Here is a 20,066-nt window from a genome sequence, read left to right as displayed (position 1 = left end):
GCGATGGCTACCCGTATGCTTTCCTTACATTGCTCATATTTCGAGCAGGCCTCATCGAATTTCCTTAATCTCTAGACGTTGAACCGTCAACGTCTCTGTATTTTGCTGCTGAAGCTGGTTGCAAAAGGTTACAATTTGATTGTAGCCAAACAGAAACTTTCGGCGCATAGCCATTGCTCACTTACCACCACTGGCCTTTAACAAACAACAAAAAAATTCAAACTTTACTAGTTCGCGAAGAATGTTTGCCTTTGATTGGTATTTCAAAGATTTGTTAGCATACGAAGATGACTCACAACTTCCCTCTCTCAAAATTCGATAGAAATGGAGATTTTACCCCAAAGCTGTCTCGTTGAATTTTACAGCATAAACTCGTTCCGGCCAAACCGCAACTACGTAGAATTTTATTGGATTAATTAATTTAATAATTTTCGAGACTTCGTCAAATCCCACGCGCCTTTTTATTTTTATTGACTTTTTTCCAAATATTCTAGCACCTCTCTGCTGTATTCAATGTATGCAAAGTTTTCCAAAATATTTTTCTGTCGTGAAGATTTTGCTCACAACCGTGTATGGTGGATATATTAACAATTTTACAGCAAAATATAAATTGGAACGACTTACCAAATAGTTCCTGTAGACTATTTTTGTGAGATGTGTTGTGTCTGCAATCATAACAAATTATTCGTGCATTGCCAATTGCTTATTTTTCAATTTCCAAACCATTTTACACTCCACAACAATTTGCTTTGATTCATTTAAATTTCAATTCAATTGTCGTGTTAAAATCGTTTTGCTCAAGGACTTTTCTTTTCACACGATATTTACTTTTGCATTACTTTTGTAATGTTTTGTTTTCCACTCTCTTGTTTTATGTATTCAATTTATTTATTATTTGTTTTTTCTTTTTTTCGTGGGATTTTTTCCCTGTTCGCGTAGAAAAATTCCCTCACGTCACGGTAACCCTTCTAAATTGACACTTCTTTTCTTTTTGCGGGCAAAATTTTACACCAAAATGGTTACACTATTATAGCGGTATTATAAACGAAATAAATGTTGATTTCTTTCCGCTTTTGTTCTATGAATTTCTTTCAATGTCTACGCTCACATCTAATTTAATCACTTATTGCTTTTCCCTCTTGTGTTTTGCCTTTTAGTTTTAGATATATTTTTTCTCCACACAATAGTCACCACACAGCACTACCACTTTGTTACCGGCATAATTCCTTTTCGTTAATTTATTATATTCGTCTTCATTTGCCTCTACTATATAATTTTTGCACTTGCAGCAGCTTACCTTTTTTATTTCCACACTCACTTTTAAAATTTTATTAAATATGTTTCCTTTTCGCGAAGAAATTTTAATTTGTTGCCGGCCGCTTACTTGTTACACTTTTAATTGTCTTCTTTGTGTGAATGCTTTTGACGGCTTCTCTTTGTGTGTTTGTAGTTAGCTGTCATTCGTTGAATGACCCTAATCTCCGTGCGGGAGTCGTTGTTGTTTTCCTGGTGTGATACTCGGTGACCACTGTTGGATTTTATCGCGGGGATGTATAACTGCCGATTGCTTTGATGAGCTTTGGTTGTGTCCTTCTCCCAATATCGACTTAGGAGGCTCGAATGGACCATGAATAAATGCCTTTCAATCCAAGTGATGTGAATTAAAAGGGCTTTGTTTCTTTTTTGGCGTATTTCAAATAAAGGGTGATTTGTTAAGAGCTTGATAACTTTTTTTTAAAAAAAAAACGCATAAAATTTGCAAAATCTCATCGGTTCTTTATTTGAAACGTTAGATTGGTCCATGACATTTACTTTTTGAAGATAATTTCATTTAAATGTTGACCGCGGCTGCGTCTTAGGTGGTCCATTCGGAAAGTCCAATTTTGGGCAACTTTTTCGAGCATTTCGGCCGGAATAGCCCGAATTTCTTCGGAAATGTTGTCTTCCAAAGCTGGAATAGTTGCTGGCTTATTTCTGTAGACTTTAGACTTGACGTAGCCCCACAAAAAATAGTCTAAAGGCGTCAAATCGCATGATCTTGGTGGCCAACTTACCGGTCCATTTCTTGAGATGAATTGTTCTCCGAAGTTTTCCCTCAAAATGGCCATAGAATCGCGAGCTGTGTGGCATGTAGCGCCATCTTGTTGAAACCACATGTCAACCAAGTTCAGTTCTTCCATTTTTGGCAACAAAAAGTTTGTTAGCATCGAAGGATAGCGATCGCCATTCACCGTAACGTTGCGTCCAACAGCATCTTTGAAAAAATACGGTCCAATGATTCCACCAGCGTACAAACCACACCAAACAGTGCATTTTTCGGGATGCATGGGCAGTTCTTGAACGGCTTCTGGTTGCTCTTCACTCCAAATGCGGCAATTTTGCTTATTTACGTAGCCATTCAACCAGAAATGAGCCTCATCGCTGAACAAAATTTGTCGATAAAAAAGCGGATTTTCTGCCAACTTTTCTAGGGCCCATTCACTGAAAATTCGACGTTGTGGCAGATCGTTCGGCTTCAGTTCTTGCACGAGCTGTATTTTATACGGTTTTACACCAAGATCTTTGCGTAAAATCTTCCATGTGGTCGAATAACACAAACCCAATTGCTGCGAACGGCGACGAATCGACATTTCACGGTCTTCAGCAACACTCTCAGAAACAGACGCAATATTCTCTTCTGTACGCACTGTACGCATTCGTGTGGTTGGTTTAATGTCCAATAAAGTAAACTGAGTGCGAAACTTGGTCACAATCGCATTAATTGTTTGCTCACTTGGTCGATTATGTAGACCATAAATCGGACGTAAAGCGCGAAACATATTTCGAACCGAACACTGATTTTGGTAATAAAATTCAATGATTTGCAAGCGTTGCTCGTTAGTAAGTCTATTCATGATGAAATGTCAAAGCATACTGAGCATCTTTCTCTTTGACACCATGTCTGAAATCCCACGTGATCTGTCAAATACTAATGCATGAAAATCCTAACCTCAAAAGAATCACCCTTTACTTTCGTCCATTCGTGGATGAAACAGAAGTCATTTTGTTTCTTCTTCGCGTGCGTCGTTTTTCTTTGCGAGTGGCCTAACCCTTTTCGTAATTAAAGAGTTGGAGTTCAATTTTAATAATTCATTTATTTGGTCTTCGTGACCTTTCTGATGAATTTCAAAACGATACTAATCTTACATCTACAATATATATGCCACCTTGGCCGTTAGAAAACAAACAGTACATTCAATTTTAACGAAGAATAAAGAATAAAGAGAAAGAAAATGATAATAAGAAAAAAGTCAAACTAAAGAGAACATTTCATTTGCTTGAATTAAGAGAAATTGATGAGATACCAAAAAAAATGAAATAAGGAAAATAAAATTTATTTGGAGCGAGATCACTCGGTCTCGTCATCGTAATTTGTTGAAGTGACTTCAACAGGTATTTTGACCATTTTTGTCGAAATCAGAAAAACATATGTATGGGAGCTATATCTAAATCTGAACCGATTTCAACCAAATTTGGCACGCATAGCTACAATGCTAATTCTACTCCCTGTGTATAATTTCAAATAAATCGGAGTTAAAAATTGGGCTCTGTGGTCATATGAGTGTAAATCGGGCGAAACCTATATATGGGAGATATATCTAAATCTGAACCGATTTCAACCATATTCGACACGCATAGCTACAATGCTACTTCTTCTCCCTGTGCAAAATTTCAACTAAATCGGAGCAAAAAATTGGCCTCTGTGGTCATATGAGTGTAAATCGGGCGAAAGCTATATATGGGAGCTATTGTAGTGTGACCAAACACACTCTCCACTTCTTCCCCCTTATTCTTCACTTACACATGCATTCCCATTAACATACAGTACTCTATTTTTGATCCACTTGCATTCTCGGTGCATTCATATTTGGTTTTTGTTGACGCAGGTCAGTCACACACTTGGTAGTGACTGAGTTGAATGCACTCAGTGGAGTTCCAATTAGATGTTGGTGGCATGTGACACTTTTCATTGGTTTAGAGTTTCCAGTTGGGATTGCATACATTGTTTTGTAAGTAGACCAACTGCATGAACTCAGAATTGAGTCAAATGACCACCAATAGGAATTAAGAAAGGCCTGCATCTCAAAGAAAGTAAAAGTATTGGTAAAATGTAGATCAATTCTTCATAGAAATATATGCATGTATAAGTGAGCTCCATAGTTCTATACTCCATTTATTGAAATAGTATTAGTACATTTTTCACTCAATAGTCAATAATTCTAAGTTCCAAATTTTGTATAAATTCATGACATTTTCGAAAATAAAATCAGAAAGATATCACACAGAGCCTAAACAACTGGCTTTTTATTTTTCTCTTCGTTGAAGTGGCACTGTAGAGTGCCTGCAACAAAAATTAGCTGGTCTAGTGGCGCTCTTAAGCGCCGGCCAAAAATCGGGCAGGTAGAGATAGGATCTTCTCCTTGTAATCTTTAAAATTTGTTTCTGAGTGGACACTTGCCTGTACTTCACGGCAAGCATCCTTTATTTTGTCCTTTTGGAGAACGCTTGCCAATTTTGTTTGCAAGTATCGTTTTGTCTGGTGACCGTTTGCCCACCACACGGCAAACATTACATGGCGATCCTGCGAACTTCGATCCTGCCGTCATCAAATCTGAAGAAGGAAGACCATTTGACTTCTATTCTGCGGATTTAGATCCTACAACATCCTTATGGATCCTAGTTTGACACTTAATAATTTAACCAGCAAACCACTAAGAAGGATGACCTACATAATGTGGACGAAATCGCATTCAACATTCAAAATACCCACTAACGTGTGCACCTTATGTCTCCTTAAACTATATTGTGCCCAAATACGATCTGTCCCTATGGAAATGGAACGAGAACTACGATCTGTCCCTATGGAAATGGAAAGAGAAAGATTACGAAAAGAAAATCAACCATTACGAGAATTGCCACGTATGATGTATGAATTTGAAACTTAGGGCGACATCACAAAACATCCCGAAAAAGACAAAGAAGAAATGGATTTCATCATTTCCCCATAATATAGCATATAATTTAAAAAATATTTAAAAATGAAGAAGATTGTAACAAACATATAACCAATTTTATTACTCAATTACAATTATTACTAAAAAACAAATATAATAAAAATTATTATTACAAAAAAAAGAAATATCTGCAAAAAGTATATATATATATATATATATATATATATATATATATATATATATATATATATATATATATATATATATATATATATATATATATATATATATATATATATATATATATATATATATATATATATATATATATATATATATATATATATATATATATATATATATATATATATATATATATATATATATATATATATATATATATATATATATATATATATATACATATATATACTGTTTTAAATAAATTAAAATGGACCAATATTATCCAATTAAATCTTTAAGTAAATTGTAAAAAAAAAAAACACATGCTCGTATGACCCAAACTTTTCCTGCGGTAAGGAAGTTGATTTTTTTTGTAAACTGCGCTTAATGGCGATTAATACTACTTACTTTTACCAATTTGCATAAAGTAACCCCCACAGCTTGATTTTTTTTTGGCTAGTAACTTGTTTGAAACAGAAAAATGAAGATGATTTGAAAAATATATTTGAAAAAACCTAATTTTGATGGCATTATTCTTGGATAAAATGTATCTGTTGAATGGAATTTTAGGAAAGGAGTTTTTTTTTCCAAATAATGGTGAAACGTCTATATTTCATTAAAGATTTTAACAGAACGGCTGTTATATCGTGTTTGAATGCCTTAGTGAAGAAGAATACGAAATTCGAATAGGCACAACAATGTCAGGAAGCTTTCGAAATACTTAGGAACAAGTTGAATTGGCGGGATTAAAATTTTGCAATACCCCGATTTCGACAAATTTTGCAATGCCCCGATTTCGAGAAAGAATTATTAGGAATTCCCCAATGGATGTATCCAATTTTTCCATCCATATTTATATGGTAGGAAATTTATTGTGGTTACAGACCATCGACCTTTAGTTTCTTTGTTTACTCACAAGAACCCCAGTTCTAAATTGACTCGAATTAGACTAGAACTATCAGATTATGATTTTGAAATTGTTTATAAAAAAGGAACAAATAATACAAATGCAGATGCATTATCGCGTATAGCGATAGACTCCGATACATTGAGATCAATGATACCTCAAGAAATAGATGAGAAAGTTAAGAAATCGCTGGTGATAACTCGAGGGATGAAGAGAAAAATGTGCACAAATAAAGAGGACAGGAAGGAAGAGATGTCTTCCCATAATGAGTCTGATCAACTCAAAGTTTGGGAATGTACATCTATTAAAGATATTAAACTCGCGAGAAAATTGAGATTTATTATAGACAGGTCGACTAAGAAATTGGATATTGATTATGATCATTCTGTGAACGAATCGCGCGTAAGATGTAGTGATAATCCTTATTACTTAGGTAATCTTTGGGAGAAGCTACCATCTGAGTTAAGCAGAATGAATATTAAAACTTTCGCACTAGATAAAGGTGACGAAATATTTAAAATAATAACGCTAGCGAAATTTAAAGAAAAAATGAATAATTATTTGAAGAATTATGACGTCAATATCTTGTTATATGAAAAACCTCGAGAAATAAAAAGTAATCCGGAACAATTAGAACTAATTAAATTATATCACGATACACCATGCGGAGGTCATTTTGGAGTCAGAAAAACAATTTTAAAATTAAAACAAAAATATGTATGGAAGAATATGTCTAAAATGGTAAAAAAATATGTGTCAACTTGTGACTTATGCCAAAGAAACAAGCAAATAAAACACACAAAAGAACCGTTAATGAAAACGGACACCCCAACAGACAGTTTTAGTGTAGTTGTCATTGACACAGTAGGCCCCTTACGCCCCTCAAACAATTATCGTTACATATTGACAATGCAATGTGAATTGACCAAGTATGTCATAGCCGTTCCTATGGAGACTAAAGAAGCCAAGTCGATAGCAAAATGTTTGAATGAAAACCTAATTTTACAATATGGGTTATTCAAAACTTTGAAATCCGATAGAGGCACCGAATTCGTGAACGATTTGATGAATGAAATGTGCAATCTATTACGGATTGAACAAAGATTTTCTACACCATATCACCACGAAACTTTGGGAACAGTCGAAAGAAACCATAGAGTTCTAAATGAATACTTTTTGTCTTTTGTAAATGACGATAATTGGAATGAGTGGATACCATATTATGCATTCGCATATAATACAACACCACATGTTGATACAGGGTATTCACCATTCGAACTAATTTTTGGTAAATTACCGACAATACCAAGGGAAAACATAATGAACGCCGAAAAAGTCTATGACTTAGATAACTACGCAAATGAGCTGAAATTAAGACTAAAAATCTCTATTGAAAATGCCACGAAACTAGTAGAACAAGTAAAACTTAAGAGAAGCCAGAACTCTTTGATAAATACAAATAGGATAGACCTTAGAATAGGTGATTTAGTTTTAGTAAAAAGGGAAAATAGAAGAAAAAATCAGCCACCTTACCATGGTCCCTATAGAATATCAAATATAGATAATTTAAATGTAACATTACAAATAGACAATAAACAAAAAACTGTACACAAAAATTTATTAAAAAAAATACCAAATTTAATCATTGTATTTCTAATATGTACGTATTCTAAAACAAAAAAATACATGTTTATATTTATCAACTAGCTAACCACTTATATCTAATATCACATATCAAAGAAAACTCTGTAAAGCAAAACACAAATTTGTAAACAAACCACTACAATATAACACAATAAATATCATATTACAAAAATGTACCCAATTTGTTCTATGAAACAACCAAATTGTGTACATTTCTCTTAAGGGCGAGGGTGTAGTGTGACCAAACACACTCTCCACTTCTTCCCCCTCATTCTTCACTTACACATGCATTCCCATTAACATACAGTACTCTATTTTTGATCCACTTGCATTCTCGGTGCATTCATATTTTGTTTTTGTTGACGCAGGTCAGTCACACACTTGGTAGTGACTGAGTTGAATGCACTCAGTGGAGTTCCAATTAGATGTTGGTGGCATGTGACACTTTTCATTGGTTTAGAGTTTCCAGTTGGGATTGCATACATTGTTTTGTAAGTAGACCAACTGCATGAACTCAGAATTGAGTCAAATGACCACCAATAGGAATTAAGAAAGGCCTGCATCTCAAAGAAAGTAAAAGTATTGGTAAAATGTAGATCAATTCTTCATAGAAATATATGCATGTATAAGTGAGCTCCATAGTTCTATACTCCATTTATTGAAATAGTATTAGTACATTTTTCACTCAATAGTCAATAATTCTAAGTTCCAAGTTTTGTATAAATTCATGACATTTTCGAAAATAAAATCAGAAAGATATCACACAGAGCCTAAACAACTGGCTTTTTATTTTTCTCTTCGTTGAAGTGGCACTGTAGAGTGCCTGCAACAAAAATTAGCTGGTCTAGTGGCGCTCTTAAGCGCCGGCCAAAAATCGGGCAGGTAGAGATAGGATCTTCTCCTTGTAATCTTTAAAATTTGTTTCTGAGTGGACACTTGCCTGTACTTCACGGCAAGCATCCTTTATTTTGTCCTTTTGGAGAACGCTTGCCAATTTTGTTTGCAAGTATCGTTTTGTCTGGTGACCGTTTGCCTACCACGCGGCAAACATTACATGGCGATCCTGCCATCTTCGAAACCATTTATAAGGAAGACCCCGAACTCGTTGTCATCCATGAAGGAAGAAGAGGGTGAACAAAAGAGAAGCTTACAAGGACCGAAGAAGCTATCCATTGAGGAATATGAAAAGAGGCAAACATTACACTATATCTAAATCTGAAACGATTTCAACCAAATTTGGCACGCATAGCTACAATGCTAATTATACTCCCTGTGCAAAATTTCAATTAAATCGGAGTAAAAGATTGGTCACTGTGGTCATATGAGTCTAAATCGGGCGAACGATATATATGGGAGCTATATCTAAATCTGAACCGATTTCAATAAAATTTAGCACGCTTGACTACACTACTAATTGTACTCCTAGTGCAAAATTTTGACCATATTGGGGTAAAACTCTGGCTTCTGGGACCGTATTAGTCAATATCGGGCGAAAGATATATATGGGAGCTATATCTAAATCTGAACCGATTTCAATACAATTTGGTACACTTGACTATAGTAATAATTTTTCTTCTTGTACAAAATTTTAAGCAAATTAGGGTAAGACTCTGGCTTCTGGGGCCATATAAGTCAATATCGGGCGAAATATATATATGGGAGCTATATCTAAATCTGAACCGATTTCTTCCAAAATCAATAGGGTTCTATTCTGATCCAAAACACATACTTGTGCCTAATTAGAAGTCGATTGGACTGCGACCTAGACTTTGATTACAAAAATGTGTTCACGGACAGACGGACATGGCTATATCGACTCAGGAGCCCACCCTGAGCATTTTTGCCAAAGACACCATGTGTATATCTCGTCTCCTTCTGGGTGTTGCAAACATATGCACTAACTTATAATACCCTGTTCCACAGTGTGCGCAGGGTATAAAAAGAGGAAATCGCTCAATTAGTGTGGGTACTAAATCCAAATTTGTGAAAATTGGGTAATATATTTATGTAAGAGCTACATGTAAGTCTGATTACGATCGTCTAATACATGTACATTTGAAATTTGAGCAACATTGGTTAATAAATAAGTGTATTATGGCCAAATTTGGGAAAATTGGGTTGATACTACAGAAGGTTACCTAGTGCTAAATTATAGTAAGATCGGCTACTAAATAAGGCAATTATGGTCAGTTATAAGGGGTAAATTTTTCAAAAACGAACGATACATATATATGGGAGCTATATCTAAATCTGAACCGATTTGGATGATATTTTGCACATATGGTCAGTACAATGGAAGATTAGAGTAGGCCAACTTTGAGTAAGATTGGTTGATAAATAAGGGGTTTTTGACCAAAATGTGGCAATATGGGCCTATACATACATATGGGAGCCATAGCGAAATCTGAACCGATTTCGATGATTTTTTGCACATAAAGTAAGTACTATAGAACATTAGATTTAGCCAACTTTGAGCCCTGACCATTATGTGGTTTATGGTATAAAAAATGGGAAATAAAGGTGGATACAATGTTCGGAATTCGAGTTGAAAACCACTTTATTTTCGCGATTACTTTTCCTTAAATAATCAAAATTATAAATGAAAACAAACTTATTCCTGTAAAGTCTTTCCCAAATCTAGAGGAACAAGAAACTGCGCATCAATTGTGTAAACTTGTCTGCCCAGCAAAAACTAGGTAACCACATCTCATTACAATTGACATTACCAGGAGTAAAGCTGTCATTACACGTTGCATTACATTGCGACGAGTTATAATGACAAACTTGTAATGACAAAAATAAATACTTCTCGGTAATTTTCGGATTGTGTTTCTCAAATTTTTAGGCAGATGTAGTTAATATAATTATTCACACAATCGAGCACTTACATAAAAAATCAAAAAGAATTTGTAATGAAACGGTAATTCTGAAAATTTTGCCGTTAAGAATTTTTATCACAAATATTTCATAATAATTGTGTTTAATGACATTATCATATTATGTTTTAAATAAATGCTTTCTTATACTTCATTCACATTACACTTCCAAAATGCGCATAAACTAAATTTCAAATACCATTTACCTTATAAAAAAGAGACTTAAAATCCACTTTTAGTAGATTTCGAACCTTATGTGAATTGGCTATTGGATATATTATAAAGTAATTCACGAATCCAACTCCCTTAAACAACCTACATTTATTTCTAATTTAAGTGTGAAATTAATTTGAGTGTAATCTTATTTAGATTATTTATTAGATTTTTTGTTTATTTATACAATATTCGTTTCTATTCAAGTAGTTCTCCTATTACAGCACCACTCGTCATATTTTGATCCATTGTAATAGAAATCAATATTTTCGAGATTTGGTTGCCTGAGACAATAAGTGGCTATTTTGCAAGCTTTGGTGTATCTACGAATAAGTCATTACATATTAGGTGATTATATGCATTACTTATTTTATGGCCGAAAGTATGCCTGGGGAGAAGTACTTTCCTCCTAGGACATGCGTATGTAAATGTAATCCGAAGCGATGCCAATTAATAAGTGGTTATTAATTTTTATATAGGCTTACCTACAAGATTACCGGGTAATGAGAGTTTTTGCTGGGTGGTTTGTATTGAACTGTAATCAAAGTAAAGTAATCAAGAAAATTTCAGCGCGAAAAGCGAACATAGTACTTACCTTAAAACCGAAAATTGTATATGGTGTTATAATCTGGTGGCCGCACTCCAACAGCCGACTAGTTTAGATAAAGTTCAGACTATGTCGTGCTTATGTATCTCAGGCGGATTCATCTATTGACTTTAGACATTGTGCGGTTGTGCGAGTTATCGCTTTGGTCGGAAAAAAGGTACGGTCACAGTTCGGCCCTCAAAATAATACCAGATGTGCCGAACGTAGTGGATTTGGAGGCGAATTGGCTGAGAAGTAATGTTCCAACAAATGCTGGCATTAATATATACTAAGACAGTCAGACTGCAATAAAATCATTGGACTCTGTGTTCCTTAACTCGAAAACGGCCATCGACAATATTCAATATACCGGGGAACTGCGAAGCGGATGAGTTAGCAAGGCTAGGAACTATTTACCTTACATATTCCAGGGGAACTAGAATCTGTTGGTATGCCTCTGGCTACCTGCAAGCTTATACTGTGTGATAAGGCTGTTATGATGGCAAATGTTCGATGGGATAATTGCAAGGGTTTTAACGGCCACATTAACTAAAGCTCTATTAGACAGAATAGTCTAAGTGAATAGTGCTGCCACTTCAACCTAATCTAACCTTCATTGTCTAGTTGTGGCTGCGGATTTAATTTATTCTAATTCCAAAAGAATTGAGAAGGGTACACAATGATTACAAAATGGAATGGATTCTTCTCTCCGAAGAACACAGGACTGTTGTTTTTTTTTGCACGGGTATCTTTAGTCGTGCGTCTTTCCAATCACCTTAACCCAATTACTTTCCGTTAGAAATCATAAATAACCAATAGTAGTTTGATTCTAATTACGCAAATGTATAGTATGATAATTTGAATATTGAAATACATTTTAGTAAATTGCCTAAAATCGAGATTTTAATACTCATTTCATAACTCCTTTGTTTACAGGGCAGACTATGTTACTTGGAATGGCGCAAATCCAGAATATTTGGAGGGACAACGTAATCTGGCCATAGGTCCGAACAGTGCCCTGCTTAGTAAGCATTCTTACAAAGCTTGTGGGCCAGATCGGGAATTATGGAAAGGCCCCCAGACAGCATTGGCAAAAGGGAGTATATACAAGCAAGCATCAACCAGCAAAACTATCGACATCAAATGCAATTAAACAGCACATGAGATCTATTGCTCTTCTTACAACTTCCGTGTGCCAAATATATTAACTACTTGACTTTAGTTCATATATACAAGAACATCTTAATAAATATATCAATATTTAATATACCCTTCACAATGTCCTTTGTAAAAAGCTCTATAGATTATTATGGATTTTAAACACTGGTAAGTTTACAAAAATATATTGTTGTTATATTATAAAACCTAAGCAATGTCAGGTATTCCTTAAAAGTACAGGAAATACTGTCCTCCCCTTTAGTGCTTACAACAGTGTTTTTAAAATTTTGTTCTACACTCGGCGTTTCCCGATTTCAAGCTACATTGTCACTTTCTTGTACGACGTCCTTTCTTGGTCTCAGTGCTGGAAATACTGTACTATCACAATGGACTGAATAGTCTAAGTTAGCCTGAATATAAATCGGACTGCTACTATAAGCTACCCTTCAATGCGTCCAACAAGTTTTGGAAAATTTTGTTCTACACTCGGAGGGTTCATGAAACACTCAATACTCCGAATTGTGGGTATTGATGCCCTCTTCCTAATTTCCTTGCCATTTTTGTGTTCGAAGCTCATTCCTGGCCTCAGCGCTGGAAATATAACGAATGATTCGAAATTATGTTTTCATTTAATTTTTAACGAAAATAAGTATTAGTCCTTAAGTATAATTGAAATAAATAAACATTTTTGTAGATTTTTCTTTCAATGGCTTGTAATGCCTTATGACACACGTCGATGAACTCAGGGGTTTTTGGTTGTTGTGGATGTCTGGATGTCGCGATGGAAATTACCCACCCTATGGCAATATTTTTTATACCATCCCCCATAAGATACTAACTTTGTCAATCCCTTTGTAACACATTGAAATATATGGTATAAAAAATATTGTTATAGGGTGGGTAATTTCTATCGCGCTTCCAGACAGACATCCACAACAATCAAAATCCCCTGAGTTCATCGACGTATGTCGTAAGGCATTCCAAGCCATTGAAAAGAAAATCTACAAAAATGTTTATTTATTTCAATTATACTTAAGGACCAAAAGTTGCTAATGATGTAAGTCGGATGGTATTGCAAATGGGCTATGAGAACACTTTTAGGTATAGCTCCCAACATTGGCGGAGCAAGGAAATTTCTCTTGGGCGACTAAGTCCTCCCTGTCTACACCGAAAGGATTTTCTTCGCAAAAAGATCGACAAATTTCGTTAAAAGTACGAAATTTGTCATTATTTTACAACCAAAGAAACATTTCATTAAAAGTACGAAATATTTCGTTCTCTTTACGAAGAATGAATGCGTGGCATATAAAGGGAGAGAAGAAATAAAAAGGCACTGGTTTAGAAGTTGAACAAAAATATTGGTCTTTATTTAATAAATTATTGCTCGTCAAACAATATTTACCTTCGTTGGAGATAAAGCCAAAAGCGAGGGAGTCAAAGTAAGAATGTCAAAAAGCTTGGATGCCGAAAGGAGGGGATCGATTACATTTGACGTTAGAAAATGTCCTTGTTTTCGTACCGAAAGGCAGAAAAGTAAAGACTAATCCTAACGGCGAGATTTCAGTTCAATTCTGTTTTTGCTTGTTATGGTTTCCAATTCATGTTTCGTTCTTTTTTTCCAAACATAATGAAGTTGGCGGCTGATAAGATCGGACAGACGGATCAGAGGAAATATGCAGACGAATAGAGAATCTAAAGGGTGATACGGTCAAAATTTGGTCAAGGGAAAACGCGTGTAAATCGGTGAAATCGTTTATTTAAAAAATCAAATTAAATTTCTTTTTCAAGTTCAATTAGTATAAAATTCAGGAAAAATATTCAGTTAGGCTTTCGCTTTTCCAAATCCGAATTGCCGGGCCTCACGCTTGACACCTGCCATCAGATTTTGTACAGCCACCTTGTCCACCTTCTTCGCCGCAGAAAGCCAGTTTGCATTGAACTGCTGCTCATCCTTAGCAGTTTTTTTGGTCTTCTTTAGGTTCCGCTTGACAATAGTACAGTATTTCTCAATTGAGCGGAGCTCTGGCGTGTTGGGAGGGTTCTTGTCCTTGGGAACCACCTGCACGTTGTTGGCGGCGTACCACTCCATGGCCTTTTTACCGTAATGGCAATCCAAATCCGGCCAAAACAGTAAGGAACAACCGTGTTTCTTCAGGAAAGGCAGCAGACGTTTATTCAAACACTCTTTCACGTAAATTTCTTGGTTGACAGTCCCGGAAGCTATGAAAATGCTGATTTTCAAGCCACAGATACAGATGGCTTGCCAAACCAGATATTTCTTTGCGAACTTTGACAGTTTTATGTGCTTGAACATATCTGCCACCTTTCCCCTTCCTTTTGCCGTATAAAACTCCTGTCCCGGAAGCTGCTTGTAGTCGGCTTTGACGTAGGTTTCGTCGTCCATTACCACGCAGTCAAACTTCGTCAGCATCGTCGGGGATCGCGCTTTGGCCGTCGTATTTTGTTTATCATCGCGATTTGGAGTCACTACCTTCTTGTTATTCGATAGTCCGGCTCGTTTTTTGGCTCGATGCACGGTTGCAGACGATACACCCATCTTATTTGCGGCATCTCGGAGAGAGAGGTTAGGGTTTCGCTTGAAACTACCGGCAACTCTCGCTCAGCGGCTTCCGGTTTTCGGTTTCCCCCGATCCAGACTTCCTGGCTGTCGACAAACGTTCCCCAAACACATTAATTACATTTGTAACGGTTGATTTGGCAACTTTTAGCGATTTTGCGTGCGAGTAGCTCGGATTTTCGCGATGCGCTCATATATACAAGAACATCTTAATAAATATATCAATATTTAATATACCCTTCACAATGTCCTTTGTAAAAAGCTCTATAGATTATTATGGATTTTAAACACTGGTAAGTTTACAAAAATATATTGTTGTTATATTATAAAACCTAAGCAATGTCAGGTATTCCTTAAAAGTACAGGAAATACTGTCCTCCCCTTTAGTGCTTACAACAGTGTTTTTAAAATTTTGTTCTACACTCGGCGTTTCCCGATTTCAAGCTACATTGTCACTTTCTTGTACGACGTCCTTTCTTGGTCTCAGTGCTGGAAATACTGTACTATCACAATGGACTGAATAGTCTAAGTTAGCCTGAATATAAATCGGACTGCTACTATAAGCTACCCTTCAATGCGTCCAACAAGTTTTGGAAAATTTTGTTCTACACTCGGAGGGTTCATGAAACACTCAATACTCCGAATTGTGGGTATTGATGCCCTCTTCCTAATTTCCTTGCCATTTTTGTGTTCGAAGCTCATTCCTGGCCTCAGCGCTGGAAATATAACGAATGATTCGAAATTATGTTTTCATTTAATTTTTAACGAAAATAAGTATTAGTCCTTAAGTATAATTGAAATAAATAAACATTTTTGTAGATTTTTCTTTCAATGGCTTGGAATGCCTTATGACACACGTCGATGAACTCAGGGGCTTTTGGTTGTTGTGGATGTCTGGATGTCGCGATGGAAATTACCCACCCTATGGCAATATTTTTTATACCATCCCCCATAAGATACTAACTTTGTCAATCCCTTTGTAACACATTGAAATATATGGTATAAAAAATATTGTTATAGGGTGGGTAATTTCCATCGCGCTTCCAGACAGACATCCACAACAATCAAAATCCCCTGAGTTCATCGACGTATGTCGTAAGGCATTCCAAGCCATTGAAAAGAAAATCTACAAAAATGTTTATTTATTTCAATTATACTTAAGGACTAAAAGTTGCTAATGATGTAAGTCGGATGGTATTGCAAATGGGCTATGAGAACACTTTTAGGTATAGCTCCCAACATTGGCGGAGCAAGGAAATTTCTCTTGGGCGACTAAGTCCTCCCTGTCTACACCGAAAGGATTTTCTTCGCAAAAAGAACGACAAATTTCGTTAAAAGTACGAAATTTGTCATTATTTTACAACCAAAGAAACATTTCATTAAAAGTACGAAATATTTCGTTCTCTTTACGAAGAATGAATGCGTGGCATATAAAGGGAGAGAAGAAATAAAAAGGCACTGGTTTAGAAGTTGAACAAAAATATTGGTCTTTATTTAATAAATTATTGCTCGTCAAACAATATTTACCTTCGTTGGAGATAAAGCCAAAAGCGAGGGAGTCAAAGTAAGAATGTCAAAAAGCTTGGATGCCGAAAGGAGGGGATCGATTACATTTGACGTTAGAAAATGTCCTTGTTTTCGTACCGAAAGGCAGAAAAGTAAAGACTAATCCTAACGGCGAGATTTCAGTTCAATTCTGTTTTTGCTTGTTATGGTTTCCAATTCATGTTTCGTTCTTTTTTTCCAAACATAATGAAGTTGGCGGCTGATAAGATCGGACAGACGGATCAGAGGAAATATGCAGACGAACAGTGAATCTAAAGGGTGATACGGTCAAAATTTGGTCAAGGGAAAACGCGTGTAAATCGGTGAAATCGTTTATTTAAAAAATCAAATTAAATTTCTTTTTCAAGTTCAATTAGTATAAAATTCAGGAAAAATATTCAGTTAGGCTTTCGCTTTTCCAAATCCGAATTGCCGGGCCTCACGCTTGACACCTGCCATCAGATTTTGTACAGCCACCTTGTCCACCTTCTTCGCCGCAGAAAGCCAGTTTGCATTGAACTGCTGCTCATCCTTAGCAGTTTTATTGGTCTTCTTTAGGTTCCGCCTGACAATAGTCCAGTATTTCTCAATTGAGCGGAGCTCTGGCGTGTTGGGAGGGTTCTTGTCCTTGGGAACCACCTGCACGTTGTTGGCGGCGTACCACTCCATGGCCTTTTTACCGTAATGGCAATCCAAATCCGGCCAAAACAGTAAGGAACAACCGTGTTTCTTCAGGAAAGGCAGCAGACGTTTATTCAAACACTCTTTCACGTAAATTTCTTGATTGACAGTCCCGGAAGCTATGAAAATGCTGATTTTCAAGCCACAGGTACAGATGGCTTGCCAAACCAGATATTTCTTTGCGAACTTTGACAGTTTTATGTGCTTGAACATATCTGCCACCTTTCCCCTTCCTTTTGCCGTATAAAACTCCTGTCCCGGAAGCTGCTTGTAGTCGGCTTTGACGTAGGTTTCGTCGTCCATTACCACGCAGTCAAACTTCGTCAGCATCGTCGGGGATCGCGCTTTGGCCGTCGTATTTTGTTTATCATCGCGATTTGGAGTCACTACCTTCTTGTTATTCGATAGTCCGGCTCGTTTTTTGGCTCGATGCACGGTTGCAGACGATACACCCATCTTATTTGCGGCATCTCGGAGAGAGAGGTTAGGGTTTCGCTTGAAACTACCGGCAACTCTCGCTCAGCGGCTTCCGGTTTTCGGTTTCCCCCGATCCAGACTTCCTGGCTGTCGACAAACGTTCCCCAAACACATTAATTACATTTGTAACGGCTGATTTGGCAACTTTTAGCGATTTTGCGTGCGAGTAGCTCGGATTTTCGCGATGCGCGAGCAAAATTTTGATACGCTGCTCTTCTTGCTTGGACGGCATTTTGACAACTGAAGAGTGAATTCCAAAATCAAAATAGGAGCAACATTCTACACACACACACCTTCAAAATGAGTGGTGTTCAGGTTTTTTAAATGCAAAATTGAAAGAAATACGTCAAGTTTATATTGACCAAATTGTGACCGTATCACCCTTTACGAGGTTGTGGAGGAAGTTTAGATTTTTGTCTGGGAGCAGACGTTGTAGCAGGACGGGGCCGATTGGCGCTATTTTTTGCAAGATTATGCAACACAGTGTGATGGCCACCGTTACAGTGCTTACACCTATGTGGACTGGCACAGTCACAAACAAAGTGTGTGCGTCAAGGCAATTACCACAGTTCGAACCCTGGTTATTTCGAACTGGTGCCGAAAGGGGTGGCGAAGCCACAGATAATTCTCCTGTAGGATGTCCAGGAGCTGTCGTCAACGGGTCTTTATTGGTAAGTGATGATTTGTCTTGCATACGACACATATTCTTTTACCACGTCGAATATTCGAACTCTGGTTCTTTCGAACTGGTGCCGAAAGGGGTGGCGAAGCCACAGATAATTCTCCGGGAGTACCTCCAGGAGCCGTCGTCAACGGATTTTTATTGGTATTTGTCGTGGAAAAGTCGGCCAGAGTGGCAGTATCAGTAGTCGTGCTGATGGTATATGCATCGGCCAGAGGTGTGATGATTGGATCGATTTCCCGTTCCTCATCAGACATGGGGACGTCGTCCTCAAAATCAGGAAGGGTAGCGGCCATCTTTGCTATGTTCTCCATCTATGAAAATATAGAATGATTTCGATGACGGAACGGAAAACCAAATTAACAAAATGGTAAGTCGCCTACACACAAAGTTTTTTTTTTTTATTTCAATCACGAAAATCGCGGATTCAATCATTTTTTTAATTGAATTGTCTTCAATCGCGAAAATGATAGTATTAATCACCCATTTTGATTGAAAACCAACACGATTTGCAATCAAAAATTTACTTGACTTTTGTCACGGAATCAATTAATTGTGTGATTGAATCAATTAAAAACGTGATTGATTTTAACATAAAATTCAATCACAGTTTTAATTCAATCAATTAAAATTTTAATTAATTTCCCGACAAAAATCAATCAACTGATTCATTCAATTAAATAATTAATTGAAATTGGCCATAAATTTCAATCAAAAATGTTTTTATTGCGCCCCCAAAATCGTATTTAGTTTTATTTGAAATAAAAGAAAATAGGTGTTTCTTATAAAACATATTCAATATTTTATTATTTTTTAAATTATGCAATAGACAAATAAATTTGGTTCTTGTCATTTGTGTGTTTTGTTCTAACATAACGTACACATAAAATTATAGTCAATAACAACTATACGTAAAGAAATAAACTAAAGGGTGATTCTTTTGAGGTTAGGATTTTCATGCATTAGTATTTGACAGATCATGTGGGATTTCAGACATGGTGTCAAAGAGAAAGATGCTCAGTATGCTTTGACATTTCATCATGAATAGCCGAACGATCTGCCACAACGTCGAATTTTCAGTGAATGGGCCCTAGAAAAGTTGGCAGAAAATCCGCTTTTTTATCGACAAATTTTGTTCAGCGATGAGGCTCATTTCTGGTTGAATGGCTACGTAAATAAGCAAAATTGCCGCATTTGGAGTGAAGAGCAACCAGAAGCCGTTCAAGAACTGCCCATGCATCCCGAAAAATGCACTGTTTGGTGTGGTTTGTACGCTGGTGGAATCATTGGACCGTATTTTTTCAAAGATGCTGTTGGACGCAACGTTACGGTGAATGGCGATCGCTATCGTTCGATGCTAACAAACTTTTTGTTGCCAAAAATGGAAGAACTGAACTTGGTTGACATGTGGTTTCAACAAGATGGCGCTACATGCCACACAGCTCGCGATTCTATGGCCATTTTGAGGGAAAACTTCGGAGAACAATTCATCTCAAGAAATGGACCGGTAAGTTGGCCACCAAGATCATGCGATTTGACGCC

General features: G+C 36.4%; 1 protein-coding gene across 3 annotated transcripts in view; it reads left to right on the top strand.

Moving 5' to 3' along the window:
• The window catches only part of LOC142225536 (uncharacterized), a 455,965-nt gene extending 443,268 nt beyond the window's left edge, over window positions 1-12,697 (top strand). For all 3 annotated transcript variants that reach the window (XM_075295326.1, XM_075295327.1, XM_075295325.1), the window contains one exon: window positions 12,340-12,697. In XM_075295326.1, coding sequence (XP_075151441.1) covers window positions 12,340-12,556 — 217 coding nt within the window. In that variant the 3' untranslated portion in view covers window positions 12,557-12,697. The remainder of the gene's footprint in view (window positions 1-12,339) is intronic.
• Window positions 12,698-20,066: the final 7,369 nt, after the last annotated feature.

This window comes from Haematobia irritans, chromosome 2 (genome assembly GCF_050003625.1).
Source record: "Haematobia irritans isolate KBUSLIRL chromosome 2, ASM5000362v1, whole genome shotgun sequence".
In the NCBI taxonomy this organism is placed as follows: Eukaryota; Metazoa; Arthropoda; class Insecta; order Diptera; family Muscidae; genus Haematobia; species Haematobia irritans.
The sequence above is the reverse complement of the archived record's forward strand: the minus strand, read 5'-3'. Positions and strand labels throughout refer to the sequence as shown.